Consider the following 16,853-nt stretch of genomic DNA (forward strand, 5'->3'; position numbering starts at 1 on the left):
GGAACGATGTAATTGCGCGAATCCGTTGCACATTTACCCATGATTGTACTGTCCTGTCCACGTTACGGTTCAGCAGTAGCGTTGTGCGCAGGGCCCAGTTTGGGTCTCTTTGTCAGATGGCTGAATTATTTTTAACTTTTGGAACTGCCAAACTTCTTGCCGTTTCAAGACTGATTTTGTATTTTAGTTTGATCGATTAAAATTCGAATTAACCAACATGTTTCAGAAGGATTAAATATTGTATCCCGGTCACGTTAAGAAAGGCACTGTCGCATTGTTTAGAAAGTTTTAAATAATGTTTTATTAAAGGTACCGTTGACATGAATTGCCTTCAATGCTAGAACGGTTTCCGTTTGACAAGTAATTTTTGACCTTTGTTTCTGGCGGGGCCAAACCGCAACGACAGAAAGAGTTCTTATATGAATTTTGACAATGGATGGCGGCATTACCAAACACCTGCACGGTTTATATAGGGGGTAACTTTTTTTTGTCAGCACGCAATTGGAAAATTTCTGTGTTGTAAAATACATAAATTTGTTCTATAACTTCTATGGCCCGCTATGATACCATTGATTCAAGTTACTGAGTTGAGCTACACTCTGACAAACAAATTAAACGCAACTGATAATGCACAAATTACATATAAAACAACACGTTTAGAGTTGCATATTGGCGCACTGGATCAACGGAACAGCAGGTATTCTTACTTGTTTTATGAGGTTCCATTCTTTTTTGTTATTATTTATTAGCACTAAGTTTGGCAGAATTAAATTTCAATTTTCGTTTTATGGGTTTGTGAGAACGAAAAGATTTCGAACCCCTGTATTAGACATTAAACAACAAATTAACTCTTTAACCTTTATTACATTTGTTGTAAACGTGAATAAAGTCTAGAAAAGCTTTGCTCTCCCACAAACAATTGACAAAGCTCTAAACATTTCTCTTAATTTGACAAAACAAGTTGATACAGACAGAAGTAGAATAAGACTTTAGTACAGTTTAGCTTGCTTTAATGTTCTCAGCAATTTTCAACTTGTAGAGATTGCATAACTCCTCTATCCCGCTCTTGTTTACTTTGTCGAAATATGGAATTGCCTTGATTTTCTCCAGCCAGGGCTTTATACTGGGGTAGGCTGAGAAATCATCGAAGCCACAAACAGGAAGAAGCAACAGGGGCGATGCCATAAAGAAATCTACAGTAATTCAGTCAAAACAAAATTAAAAACTGATACGTGCACCTCAATAACTTTGCTGGTAAATGCTAGTAAATCAGCCAACAAAACATCTGCCATGACTTCAAAAATAAAGTAGGCCTACAGTATAATAATGTGCACAACCATTTTTTTGATAAGGTGCACAACCAATATTTAAAAATCCGCTTAAACCTGTGGTTGTTTCAAAACGGATATTTTAGTCACCTTTCCGTAGCGCTATATGGGCTATATTAAACACCCTTAAGAAAGCCCATTTGTTTAAGGGGCAAGTTAGTATTTTAAGCTGGAACCTTAGATTTCAATAAATCAATAAATACTACATCATAGTTAATTCGCTAAGATTTGGTTTGAATCTCGAATTTGGAAAAAACAGAATTTGATGACTTGAAATATACCAGTATGCCTAGTGTTTTTCATTGCTCATATGCGTGCCGGTAGCCCTACTGCAAACAACTAAACAAATCAGACCAATCTGCCGGTACGCGGTAATCCTAAGCATCTTTAAAAACGTGAAGCTGATATATTATAGATAAGACGCGAAAACATTTTAAAAAACATATCTAGACCTGCCAGTGTGAGATGTCCTTCGGTGATGTAGCAGTGGCCTTTCAGGTAACCTTCAACCAGGGCCAGTGTGGTTTTTAGACCTGTAAGCTTGTTCTCGTTAACGGACGTCCCCTTGCCGAAGATAACCGCTCCCGTGTTCTGCATATAAGTCACATTTAGCACGTGGCCATTTCAAACCGATCACAACCTGAAGTTTTGGTTTCCTCTGTCTTCATTCATGTGTATAGTAGTAAGGCATTATATGTCCAGAACCCTTCGTACGTGATCAAATGCATAGGACCAAATATACTCGCCATTTTAGCTCAATATTAGCTCAACTAGGCTTGGCTATACATCTGTCAAATTTTAGGATTTGGGAGTGTCAACAGTAATTTTATATACGTGATTTTATAAGTTGCAAGCTGGGTTGCGTCCAAGAAAACTCCTTTCACAACTGTTTCTTTATCTTTTTTTTGCAAAACCAGAACCTAATTAAAAAGAACAGGGTTGATTGCTAATTGAATTGCATTAAATATAATTCTTTTAAACCCATTTTTATAGTTGATTTGATGACGACGACCGACTGTTTGTCCCTTAATGGGCACAGATAAAGTGTCTACCAATGTAAACAACACACAACACTTTTATCAAAAAGAACAAGCCATTAAAAAGCAAAGCACGTTGTATAAAATATCGTATAATACTGATCCTTATTCATGTCGACGAACTTGTACACAAAACCCTGTTAATGTAGTCATTTTTCAGGATTTAGGGACTACACTTTGATAAATCATAGCCGTATTTTACGCGATCTAATTACAGCAGGTCTTTAAACGTTTTAATACTTTATTGTTCCCTTTGTTTGTGTGTGACAAAGGTTAAGTTGCATTTAAAATAAATTATCGCCTAAAGTTTATCGAGATTAAGTACAACGCAAAAATTTAGCGAAATCGACACTATACCTCAAAATCCTAAACAAACAAATGTTTGACTCCAATACAGCGCCGGTCGCATCAATGCTTATCAGTGTTGTAAACAAGTCATTTTGAATGGACTTTAGTCCAAATAAAGTCCCAGGTCATCAGTTACCCAAGTCATTGTTTTACGTACAACAAATTAAAATAAATAACCCAATTTTTTTCAAAAACATTTATTGAAAACACTTTATTTTAAACTAAGGTATTTGAGAAAATTACTTAAGTCCAAGCAAATTTACTTGTCAAGTCATTTTAGTCACAGGACTTAAGTCAAGTCAAGTCATTTAAAAACAGTGACTTAGGTGTACTTAAGTGAAAATACTGGCGCTTACCATGTAGCCATGTACGGCATCGTTAACGTTCTCACTGACGTAGAGCAACCGGTCGACGTTACCCCTCGCCTGCAGGTCGGCCGGGTAGAGGCGCTCAGCGTCTGGTTTATCCGCCTCAAACTTGCCGCAAAGATACGTGGCTATCGCCCGACTGGAACAAGTAAAATACAGACTTGTCACCAGTATTTTTAATAGGGCCATAGAGATTTGCCATGAAACAAGTATCTTGCTCAATGGTGCTTTTAAAGCTATAAAGCGAAACGGACACTGCGGCAACTGTAAACAAATCGGTATAAAATACATTGGAGGTAGATGAGAGGGTAACTGTCTTTTCACTTTTAAAACCAACCTGTTTCTTAAAGGTAGAAATAAGTAATGCCATAGTATATTGTTTTTCATAAAATTTGTTTGCATTTTTAGTAATTATAACTCAAATATCAAGCTCATTTCCATCAATCTGTGTTAGTAGCATAATTGTATATTTTACTCAACTCTTGGTTTACACGGTGCGAGTTTGGCCGTTACAGGGTTTTGTGATATGGAAAGCATTGTATCGAAATTCTCCACAAACTATAGAACCAATCTACTACTAATAGTACGCCGTTTCGCTTACGATTAATTTTTAACGAGGGTTTCAAATATTGACACTACCATCAATCCCTTAAACGCACCATAGGCATTGGTCAGAACATTTGCACTTTAAACCTCTGCGTCTGCCGCAGGGCATTCAGCAAGCTGCAACGACGCTGGGATGTAATACAAAGTAGCGGTCAAAACGTATATCCTTGGCAACACGTGGCATTTTGGTTTGTATTTTGTGTAAAGGTGTCCTGTCACAAAAATAATGCGGCAATAGGCTAATACTTAGATGTCGCTTTAAAAGTGCTGACTAGTCCAAACAATACGAGCCCTCGGTGCAAACAAGTTCTGCTCGGGTAATAGCGATTGAGTGAGCGACCTAGCGTGCTCGCCGCACTCGAAAACTTTCCATTCGTGCAAGCATCGCAAAAATCGATGCACCGCAGCGCTGAATGTACACCAACGAAGTTAACGTGCAACCACTCCACGGTCCAAGACAAAGCATGTACAAAGCCGCCAACAGCCGTTAACAAATACCAGTGAGAAAGCCCAACATACATAAGTTGGTAATTTTGGTTGCTTCTTCGGCATAAGGCTTTTTATGGGTGCTGTTTATATTTTAGCTTGTTTTATTTAATAGCTTTTTGGGGTTTTAAAAGAATTTTATAACTCTTTACTGGGCCTTGATTTGTTCTTCTTATGCCGACAAGCACCAATGGTTCGGGGGTTCAGTATTACTATAATATATATTGATACTTTTACCTAATGCCTGGTGCGTACTAAGTATGGTGAAGCAACTATACATTTTGTAGAAATTGTGCCGCAAGATTTTGTATTCAATTTATAGTGTGCCGCACGCTACAAAAGTTTAAGAACCACTGGCCAAAGCCAAAGAAAGGCTTTTGTAACTTGTTGGCCTTGGATGTCACGCAACATTGACCAGTAGGGTTTTTTTCCAATTGGCTTATACCTTTCGGCGATGCAGTAGTCGCCGTCTTTCAGGGTCGGAACCTTGCACCTGGCGTTCATGGCCGCGAATGCCGGTGTCTTATGTTCCCCGTTCTTAAGATCGATGTGTTTTGCCTCATGTGCAATCTCGAGAGCTGTCAGCACCATGGAGACCATGCGACTTGGTGGGCTTCGATCGATGCAGTAAAATGTAATCCCCATGTTGACTTTATTCGTTTTTTTATTGCTGTTAACAACAAAAAACAAATGTTTATAAAAGGCAAACTAATTGTTTATGAACACGGTATCTCGGCGCCCTATGACACATAAATGACCATCAAGCAAATATTCAGTAGGCTTTTCCGTCCTAATCGCTTACACATATAGTTAGTGTTGACACTGATTATATTTCATACTCAAGTTTAAATGGGTATCTTATTTAAAGGTGAATGACAAACTAAATGTAATTAGGACAAAAAAAGTCTGAATTATGTTTGTTTGCTCATGTTTATAATTATAAAGGTGGTCTGCTAATATTAAAAATACTGATTGCTATTTAGTAAACCCGTATGCAAATGTGCGCTCTTCTATCTTTCCTGATTTGCGCGTTCTTTCCTTATTTATACCATTGAAATCACCTTCAGCCTTAAGTGTGTAAAAATTAACCGTCGTATTAGCAGCATTCACTGAGCCCTAAAATAAAAACAATATTCAAGGGATAAGGCACAGAAGGCTAAGTTTGTGTAGCAATTTGTATTTCGTCTGATTTGAACAATATAGGCTCTAGCTCAGTGGTTCTCAACCTTTTTTATTTCGTGGCTCATTTGCATAAAAATGCTGTGGCCCAATCAATTTTTATGATAGAACAAACTTAAAAAAGGGTTTAGAACAAAAAATAGCGGAGCATATATTAATACAGATTATTTATTCAACCGTGCATTAGTGAGGTACTTGCTTCTGAACAATAAATTAACGTTTATTTACATTCCTTCTCAATTCCTCCCCTAGCCGTTATTCCTGTAAAATTAGGTATAGTGACATAAATGAAACTTAAATTTTCAATAAATCTAGCTTTTTTAAATTGGTCTGTGGCCCACCAGTGAGCCATGGTCCACTTGTTGAGAACTGCTGCTCTAGCTGGTATACCTAATCCTGGTTAAGCACCTAAGCAACATTCTCGATACATTTTGTTGACAAAAAACGTTGTTCTCAAATACCAACTTAACAGATTTGCAGTATTCCAAGTATACCCAAAACATCATTATTTGACACAGCAAAGTACATTCATTAAGAGCCAACCATCGTTTCATTTTTTCTCTCCTTCTCTTAACTATGCGTCGACTATTTATAAATCGTACAGCACTCTGTAAATCATCGCTGCCCAATTGTAGTGCGACAAGGGCCTATACTCTCGGGCTGTTGAACCGTCGCCTTTTTTACCTATACTGGCAAGCCTTTAGACTTCCGCCGCAATGCGATACCTATGCACCTTTCAAAAACTGCCAAGTCACTCTCTAAAACTTTATCTGTAAACAGTTTTACGGTTAATCGACGTGGAGCAACACAATAAAAAACCTGTTCGCATGCCAACATCACGATTTCACTTCTATGGCCTTTTAAGTCAATTAAAACCCTTTGTTTTAATAATAAAAATGACCCGATAAGCCATATCCAATAGTAACAGATCGTAGCCCATACAGGTTATTAACCGAAAAGACGTCATGTTGACGATGTCATGATTTTCGTCTTTTAAAATTAAATATAACGTCAATACCAGGACCCTGTTTAAATTACTGTGTTTTCTAACATATCCTAGATATGTGACAGAATTATTGTCTATGTCTAAGCAACGCTAACTCGCACCAAAGTTTTAAGTGCTTAATGGCTTGTTCCGCATTTTCTCTGTGCGGTCATTTGCAGCATTTGGATTTGTGTACTTAAGACCGCTATCCGCTTGAAAACCAACGTCTTCTTAGCTATCGACTTGTACTGTTTACAGCGGCTATATGCTAACTTGTTTCGCCGATCTATAGTTTGAAACAGGTTGTTCGTTCATCAACTAATACAATTCTAATCACCAGAACGTCTTGTGGCGGCTTGCGAGTTAGATACGCACCTTGAAGTTGGAGTCAAAACGTAAGCGTCATTTACAACGTTCTTCTGTTGAATAAACTAAAATAAGTTCAACAATCAAACTCGTGCCCCACAAACTCACATTCTCTACAAAACGCAATCCCGCCTAATAACCCAGTTTTTTGTTTGCTAGACTAAATAAAGTAATTTTTAACTGTCCATAGTGCTGGTGCGTGTGCAGCCAAACAGGTGTAAAGTCGTGAAATCATCGACCCCCGACTTTCTTTGCCAAAATAACCCTAATAAATGCCATTGTTAGAGCATTGGGCTGCATGTGATAATATTTTAATTCGCAATGTGTCACCTCCCTTTGTAATTGAAATATGTTTCCAGCGCGCTCAGGATTTTACTTGTCGAACTGCATGTTTAAACACTTTTCAGTAAGCTCAAAAACCGCAGATGTTTTTAAGATAACATCTTTTATGACGATGTGGGTTATCGTTTAAGGGTCTCAGAAAAAAAAACAGTGTCGTCCCAAAAAACACCAGCTCCTGTTACTAATAATTTAATAATGGCTTCTTGGCTGGCTGCTTATGATATGCAGTACGCGTCAAATTGAGAAAAATCTAGATTAAATTCTTTCTTGTGCTGTGTGTTAAAAAACATTTGTTTTGACAAATTTTTCTCACACCCCTGTGCACACTTTCATACTCGAGCACACAAGCACATTTTTGAACAGTCCAGTACGTATCAGTTGAAGGGCACTGGTCTTATCGAACCCAAACGCTAGCATTCAGATCAGTAAAAAATCGACCTTTAATTTGACAAATATGTGAAAACCTTGACGCAAAGGTGCATAACCGTTAATCTGTCTGCGATGTAGTGTTCAAGAATGACTCAGCAGTTTAAGAAATGTGCAAAGTATAACCCAGTTTGCTACAAGAGAAAAAGGCTAAGATTTGCATGCTCGACAGTTATCCATCGGCCCTTCGCAACTACGATCGAGCAGCCTTAATGATTTGGTTTTATTGTGCAAATTAGTAAAAAAACAAACGTAGGGATTACAAATGTGTAAACGTCATACCCTTTCCCCTGGCTAAATATGTTCTAAGTGTAGTACCCAGTGACCGCTGTATGCCAATGCGGATATTGAATTTTTACACACCAAAAGCCTAGGTGTGCTAAACGATAGGTTCAGCGAATTCAGCTCGGGACAAAAAAACAGAATATTTGAAGGTCAAGGTCACATCATTCGCACGCGGGCTTATTGCCAAACAATCAATATGTTAACTTTGCAGATATCCCTTTGCCGGCAACAAAACCCGTACAAAAGGTAAAATGGGAATAGATATTTATTACAACGAGGCCAGCTTACCCAGTCGCATAGTCTGAATGGAGCTGAAGGCTCTCAAAGTTCCATTTAAGGGGAAACGGCCTAATCTCCAAATGAAGGGATATTTAACGCCTGAATTCGCGACCTTCAACGCAAGGAGCAAAGTGACGGCTCTGAACGACAATTGCATCGGTGAAAGGTAAGCAGACAAGAGAATTCCAATAGAATCTTGAGCTCCACGTTTTTAAGGAATTGATTTTTTTATATACTGCGGATTCTGCTTTATTTTATGTTGGACAGTTGGTTCAACAGAGGACATTGGTTCCGAGTTATGTTCACCATACGTTAAATTTAGAAGCTGTTACTATTTCTGTTTTGTAGTGATTCTTTGTTTCTTGCATTTCTTTTACAACAGGACACCGCTAAACGACATTAAAACACATTGTTTATTTGCGTTGTCTTGAGCGTATGCAAACTTTTATTTAATTTTAAGTACTGTATGCATTCAAGCGGGTTTAGTCGAACAAATCCTTATCTCTTTTTTAAACGCTGAGCTTGCACAATTGTTCAAAGTTCAAGGTTCAATTTACGTTTACTGACATAATTGTACTAGATCGGTGCACACCAACCCGGTCTAAAAATTTTCAGGGTCACACCTAAAAATTATATCTCAAACGATAACAAAATAAGCCAAAATACGTATTTGAACAAAACTTCACTTTTTATATACCCACATATCGCATATGTATGTAATATAAAGAAAGGACGTCTTGAAGGCAGACCTAATTGCAAGCGGACAGCATATAGGTCCATTCACCATATAAAAAGTGTTCCCCTCACAAATCGGTTGGTGCCCTCCGATCATCTGCCTGAGGAAGTTTTTAAAGAATTTATCGTAAGTTCCACCCGATTTTTTTTTTCAAAAAGCTTCCTTTGTACTGTGGCCTTCTCTTCAACAAATATTTAACTAACTTATAGCTTATATATTAATTTTATTTTTTGCGCTTCGGACAAATGTATTCCGTTTTTATGTATGAACGAAAATGCCGGCCGTTTTCTAAACTCTTAATTATATCGATTCACATTTTGTCAAAATAAATTATTTAATGCATGTCCCGATTTTGCCGTCTTTGCAATATGGCCGCAAGTAACAAAATTTACGTGTTTTAACCTTAATGTTTGGGGTAAACACGCCTACAACTTTATAAACGTCAAAACATTATATACGACCTTCTTTAACGGATGTTCAAAACAGATCATCTCTACTAAAACAACAGAAATGTGCATAAAAATGGTTTATTATGTTTTGTTAGTAAACACGAAAACATCTGAGTACAGATTGCAGTATAGTATACAAATCGGGGTTATATGAGATCACTTTTCTGCAGTTTGGTTTGCCACCAGCTTCGACTTGTAGAAATTGCACAACTTCTCTGTCCCGCTTTTGTTTACTTCGTCGAAGTAAGGAAGTGCGTTGATTTTCGCCAGCCAGGGCTTGATACTGGGGTAGGCTGAGTAATCGTCAAAGCCCGTAGCGGGAAGCAGAAACAGGGGACAAGACATGAAGAAATCTGCAGCGATTTAATTCAAGAGGGTAAGATCGGTCTGTTAGCAAGAATAGAGCTATGGTTAATAAAGAGATCGAATATCTGTCGTGTTAGGACGATCCTGCGGTTTATACCCGCCAGGCATCTGACGGTATGCAGCTAATACTCTGACATCTACTTCTAGCCGTGTTTTTTTTAACAAACTCTTGTTTTACGTACATTACTAAATCATCTTTGGTGCTATCAAAATGCACTATAGTTTTTCAGGGGAAGCTTCAATTAACCTAATTATACGAAGCAAAAAATAGAAAAACGGGCAGCGTTCACTAAAAGTATAACAATGAAGGCAATCCAGTTTCATAAAATCTGTAAATTGCGCCCTTATTATTAAATCAACACTAACCACTTTGCTGTAAGTTTGCCAAATCTCTATAATTACACGGTTAAATGAGACAGTACCGTGCACATTAAATGTTATGTGTATGACGGTTGTTTGTCTTATGCAAATCGAACTGGGAATTGGCCTAATATTTCACAAAAATATTACTCCAACACAGATTGTTTTATGGACGTATTGACTGGAAAGTTGTTTCAAAGTAACTTGTTTACAATACTGGAATGCTTTCTTAGCAGGCTTATTTACAAAAAATTAATTGTGCGAGGCTTATCTTCCAACCTGCCAGGGTGAGATGTCCTTCGGTTATAAAGCAGTTGCCTTTCAGGTAGCCTTCGACCAGGGCCAAATTCTTGTGAAGATCTTCCAGCTTACTTTCGTTGACCGACGTTGCCTTGCCGAATAAAACCGCGCCCGTGTTCTACACAAAAATCGCGCGTTTTTAAACTGATTATAGCCTGTTGTTGTTTCCCTCAGCCACTGTGTCCTTGCGTGACCCAGGCTCCACTTACTAATGTGCGATATTTATCCTTAATTTCTTAACGTTTTTTAATTAGATGTAGGCACTAGTTCCTAGTACGTGATTGAACACCTGAGGCACCGCATATAAGCCAGCTTTAGCTGAATATTAAGGGGATGGCCGACTACAAAAATACAAACTACAATTTTATCATTAGAAGGAACAACAACGACCTCGATCTAACAATTGTGGATGGGATTTACTTTATTGAATCATTTCAGTTTATGACGATACATATTGTTTTCAATCCAAAGCCGAAGTATATAGTCTAACGGCCTTTTTCCAATACAAATAGAACGGTGATGAATAACAACATGTTCCCCTCTTGAACAACCAATTTTTAAAACACTTTGTCTACAAATTTGAACATTTTGCTATATGTACAATACACTGAAATTGGGGGTCGCGTTGCTATTTAAAAACTAAAAAGAAGGTCGCGACAACAAAAAGGTTGGGAGCCGTTGTATTTGACAGTCGTGATCTCGAATTACTGACGCTGGCCAACGTTTTTTCACTCAATGAGCGAGTGAAGTGTCTACAAATTTCAACAAAGCGCGATGCCTGAGATAAAGAAAAAATACCAGGATCAGAATTCTTTAAAATAATGGTCGTCTATCAGACCAATTACCGTGTGCCTATAATAACGGTAAACCCCACAGAGTTATGTAGTCATTACGGATATCAGGACTGGACATAAATAGCACGAAATAAGCGTGATCAGCCCGTATTCTTATCACAGCGGGTCTTTAAACTACTATTTAGTGTGTATTGGTGCTTAAAACTATGTCATAGTTGTTCGACACACAAATGTTAATGTAGACATTGTAGTTGAAAAACAAATTACCAAATCTGGACAACCAAAAATACAAACTCATGTGAGAATTAGCAAAGTTGCCGACAGAAAACCTTAAATTAGGTACGTCTATATTGGCCTTTATGCTTACCATGTAGCCATGCACGGCGTCGTTCACATTCTCACTGACGTAGAGCAACCGGTCGACATTACCCCTCGCCTGAAGGTCGACTGGGTAGAGGCGCTCGGCGTCAGACTTTTTGGCCTCGAACTTTGCACAAAGGTACGTGGCAATGGCCCGACTGGAACAAGTAAAAGAATCATTTTTTCTGACCGATTTGTGGTAGGGTTATTATAGCTGTCAATGCAGTGGATGTGTGATTAATAGTCTGAATCAGCAAACGGCAAAAGCAATCATCATTATCGGTGTAAGATGTATATTGCTTTACCCAATCGTTTGTTTGCGATATTTTTGTAACCGCTTTTTGTTCTGTGCTTAGCTGAACTACGACTGATTGCGAGCTCCACTCTAAATGTTTAATGCGTTTATGACGTGAATAACTCGAACTAATTTCTACATCTTTTACGCTTGTGAGTTATGAGGTTTGCAATTCGCGAACAATTGCCAAGATGGCACTATAATAGGTGGTTCTATTAAAAGACGTGCGTCACACAGTCATAATACTTTGCGCTATCTCGATAAGGATTAAATTTTAATCAAGTTATTTAATATTAACATTGTTTTCGTTAATCCAGTATAGTCGTGACAAGGCGTGACAGTTTGCCTAAACAAACTTTGAACTTTGAACCATTGTGTTAGCTACAGGGCTTGACCCAGAAACGTGATGTGATGGGAATGCAAAACAACAGCAAAGGCGCGCTGACAATACTTTTATTTTAAAGTAGTTGCTTTATGTGAAAACTCAATATTACTAGCCCTAGGTGCAAAACCAACCACAGGACAATGAGGTACAGCGTTGACTACATCCGCTCAAATTACACGAACGGCCAAACACAGTCAACCCCGAAGCGAGCGACAACGCCCTTTACAAAAGCATTCCTTATCGCCAGTTTTTTAAGCTTTTGGTTGGACAAACCTTCGGTTTGGAAAATGTAACCTCTTTGGTTGGGTATAACACGTAAACACCTTTAATCTCAAACGTAAATGCAGTTGGTGTGGCACACAAAACAATTGGTTCAACAAACGTTATTGCTAGTTGGGTAATAAAAAATATCTTCCAAATTCCACGTTGGTCTTAACCAAAATCAATTGAGGGCTTTAATGTCCTTGTTTAAACTAACTATCCAACATAAGGAAAAATAGAGCCCAGCATTGAGATAATGCAAATACTGACATGTCGATCAGCAAGGTTCTATCGGAATTTTCCGATCTGCTTACCTTTCGGCGATGCAGTAACCGTTGTCGTTTAGAGCCGGAACCTTCACCCTTGAATTGACGGCCGCGAATTCGGGTGTTTTATGTTCACCTCCTTGGATATCAAGCGATCTAGCCTCAAATGAAACATTAAGAGCCTTCAGCACAGTCCAGGCCATGCGGCTGGGTGGGCTAAACTCGTTGAAGTAAAATTCAATACCCATCTTGCTTTTAATCGTTTTTTGTCGATGTTAGTGAATAGTGTCAGGGGATCTGCAAAGTTAAACAAAGTACTGATTGTTGTTCAGGCAATAACCCGCATGCCCACTTTCCTGCTTTTGCGTTCGCGTTGAGCTAGGTTCAGCCCACCTATTCAGCTGTTCGTGTGTAAAAACTCAAAGAGACTGCTGGGCCATAATTCAAAAAATTTTAATCAAAGGGCAAGCTGTGTGTTCACAAGAAAATGTTGGGACCTTTTTATCACAATTTAACCTCTGAGATAATAATTAGTTATCTCACAGGTACATGGAGCACAGCCTGCATAAGCAGCTAAGTAGCAGTTTTAACAAATTTTGTTTGCCAGAAACGTTGTTTCCAAACACTACCGCACCAGCTCTGCAGTATTCCTACAACATTGTTATTTGCCACTGCAACGTAAAAGACAATACCAGTCGACCCGCGTTGATTTTATTCTTTCGCCCATACAATATAAGCTAAAAGCAGCAGGAACAATTTAGATCAAACAACCCTCTGCAAACCTTCATCGCTGCGCAATCCTAGTGCGACTTAGAGCCTATTAGTAACTGACGAACCTTCAAACTGCCGCCGCCTTTTGTGCCAAAAGTGGAGTACGATGACTGCGCACTTTTCAAAAACACGCGGAGTCATTTTCGAAAACTCTGTGGAAAGTTTTACCGTTACACACCGTGACGCAACACCATGACAACAGTTCATTATTGATGACGACTGTAAGGCCGCGTGGCCCTACCGAGCGGCTTGTCTTGCGTGACACTTTGTCAGCGTATTTCAACAGTAAGTTCGCGTTTGGATGATTTGCGAAAGTGGGAATCGAGCACGCCACGCCTGACTTATCATATATTACCTAGCTAGAGCGTGGCGTTAATCTTTGCAATGAGCCAACCACGGCCCAATATAATTCTTCAGGGAATATTTGCAATTTTCTGAGGGGTTGATTAACAGTAATCCGTGCTGCCATCTATCACACAAGTAATGAAATTTAATGCACTCTGACGCACCCTGCAAAACCCAAACGAATATGTGGTTGTCCAATACAAGCACATCTCTGTAAAATATAGCCAACGTCGAGCTCTTACTCCATACGTCAACTTCCTACAACCTGGTAACACGCTACATATACTGTAGCAGTAAGCGGAAATTAAAGGCTGACCACGGACGAGGTAAATGTTGCTATTTTTTTCAAACGGTTTGTATAATGTTTAATTAATAAGCTGGAAAATATCGTTGGATGCAAAAGCATTCATTCATGTCCTATTATTCTTACATTTAAAACGTCTTGTTAACTTTTATATTGTTTGACGTTGGTAGATAAACAAATTTGTAAGATGAGATGTTGCATTTTGATCGAATGCTGCCTTGTTATGTCGCTTAAACCCTTCCTATATGTAAACATTTCCGAATAGACTTATCCAATTGTATCGATCAATATCCAATGCCAATCGCTGTTTTTGGTAGTACTCGACTATGGTGATACCCAGTGCCTACCCAATACTAATTAATTTGCGCGTTTCAGTCATTGTTTGTAATTAAGTTTACCAACCTGATACCCTTACAATTAAAACATGAAAACAGTTGATATTTTGTTGAGGACAACTTGTAGCTTTAAAGCAGAATTCGCTTTAAGTAATTAATTTCACTTTTGTTAACGTTATATTGACGCCAATTTATAGGGCAAAGTTTTCCAAACTTGCTATGCCAATGCCAACATAAATCGTCCCGACAGAGCGTAAAAAAAGATGCTTTCCCCTAGCTTTCTATCTGATTTTGTATCGATTGTTTGTAAAAAGTTGGCGGACACAATAATAATGGCTGCATATATAATGTATGACTTGTAGCTTACATTTCCTCAAAACGTTTAGCTTACATTTCCTCAACTAAACATCTGACTTCCAATCGGTTTAGAAAGCCACTGCTGGGTCTGTTTAGGTGTCTTTTTGTCGATACTATTTCAAAAATGCATATTAGCTAAACTCTTTATAAGACGACATAGATATAAAAGTGACCCGCATTTTTTTGAAGTATAGATGCAACTGACTACGATTGTTAATTAAGCGCATGCGATCGAACAACGTTTAAAAAGTTAACGAGATTAAAATTCTAGAACAGGGGTCGGCAACCTACGGCCCGCGGCCCGCCGATGTAATTCATCCGGCCGCCGCCTTTTGACCATTTAGACACGATTCCGTTTCACATACTTTTTGACTATTTTAACTACGTAAGTGCGAAAATTTTTCGCGACATCATTCTACATCTGGTTTGTTTACGTTTTAATGTTGTCTTTTCACCTAGATCAGCGCTTCTTTACCGTTGCGCCGTTGAAGGCAGCCAAGTGCGTCAACTCGAATTTTAAACCAAACAAACGCTTTTTTTTTCGCTCTTCGCGCCAACACTTTACAGCCTTCTTAAATGTTATTACGATCCGAGGTCCGGCTGATTCACAGTTGTTTTAACATGAAAATAACACAATTCTTAGTTAACATTTGTGCGGCCCGCAGAGATCTTTCTGAGTTTGGTTTTGGCCCGCGACTAGAAAAAGGTTGCCGACCCCTGTTCTAGAACAATACCAGCTAAGCGCAAACACAGCACGGGTAAACGCTGACACCTAGCGGCCAACAATTGACTTTGAAAGAAAGCATTATTTATAGGCGGCCAGTAACGCAAAAATTTCTTAAGATTAATGGGTTTTTCGAATCAAACGTACACATCGTCAATTTTTTTTTGGGGGGGGAGGGGGAGGGGGGCAGCTAGGTTGCTTTTACGATGGATGTAGTTAAAACGCCGCAGGAAAACGGCCAAGTTGATCAAGAATAAAAAGTTACAGCTATAAACTTCAAAAAATATATACATTCTATTTATCTGTGAGTTTACGTATTTTATTAAAACACAACATCGAGATTAATCGAAGATTTTTGAAGATAAAACTTTTGCTATGTAGGCCCTCGTATATTTTTTCCCTAAAACTATATTAACCCTTTTTAAAGGCTAATGGAAAAATGCGAATTAAGACTTTTTTTAATAATAAAACTTTACTTTATACACCAGCAAATGCTATTCTAGTTTTTTAAGGATTTTCTTTAACCAGATTTGTGTTAGATCGTGTTAAAAATAAGTCAATTTATTAAGCCCGTGCGAATTATTTTTGTGCCAATTCTTAACAGCGTGTCTTATTTTCATTTGGTGTTTCAAGTTAATAGTTTTATCTTAAACCAGGGGTCCGAAACCTACGGCCTGCGGTCGGATCCGGTCCGCCAGTGAAAATCATCCGGCCCGCGACCCCTTTTTTAAACAAAGGGGTCATGCCCCAAATATGTTTAACTATTTTAACCATACGGCAAAAAAATCGAGCTTCCCGCTAATCTTCGTTCACTTTGAAGTACATTCTCCTTTTAAGTGGGTCTTCCTAGACCAAAGGAAGTGAAGTGAAACATTATGGAACTGAAGATGCCACTAGGCGAAATATATTTTCCTTCTAAACAAAACGTCTGATCCTGTTTTTACTCATGTTTCTCACTATGAGTTTTACTTGTTAATATACGCGTCAGCGGAGCAGTGATCGACTGACTATAACCTGCCGCCGATGGTTTTGGATTCTATAAGATACACCCTTGTTCGTACATGGAACTCTTTAAAATAAAAGTTTCGCCAACTTAATCTTTTTTGTTGACGTCTAACAATAAGACTCGTTTTGTAATAGTAGGATTGTAACTGCGTGTGCCTGTTGTCAATAAGTGCAACCCATCCCGAATATCAATTTTGTACTCATCCAGCAGGACCAAATATGACCCTCAGAAAAAAAAAATAAATATTTGTTTTGTTGTTTATTTTAATGTAATATTATATTTTAATGTAATATTATACCGTGCAGCTGACTGGAAGGTCCATCGGACCCATCGCTGCTCCGGTCGTATCGCGCATCAATTTGTTTCTTGTCATAGTTTGCTTTGTGTATTTTAATTCTAGCGCC

At 38.4% G+C, this 16,853-nt stretch overlaps 1 protein-coding gene across 1 annotated transcript; it reads right to left on the reverse strand.

Annotated features, from left to right (window-relative positions):
• Positions 1–720: 720 nt before the first annotated feature.
• Positions 721–13,444, reverse strand: LOC146169302 (uncharacterized). Its single transcript, XM_083386544.1, has 8 exons — positions 12,656–13,444; positions 11,408–11,558; positions 10,226–10,364; positions 9,381–9,573; positions 4,619–4,843; positions 3,070–3,220; positions 1,781–1,919; positions 721–1,193 (listed from the first exon to the last, which is right to left on the reverse strand). Exons 1-8 carry the CDS (start codon positions 12,853–12,855, stop codon positions 1,000–1,002), a joined length of 1,392 nt encoding a protein of 463 aa, XP_083242670.1. The 5' UTR covers positions 12,856–13,444; the 3' UTR covers positions 721–999.
• Between the last annotated feature and the right edge of the window lie 3,409 nt (positions 13,445–16,853).

This window comes from Ascidiella aspersa, chromosome 1, assembly GCF_963924565.1.
Source record: "Ascidiella aspersa chromosome 1, kaAscAspe10.2, whole genome shotgun sequence".
Classification (NCBI taxonomy): domain Eukaryota; kingdom Metazoa; phylum Chordata; class Ascidiacea; order Phlebobranchia; family Ascidiidae; genus Ascidiella; species Ascidiella aspersa.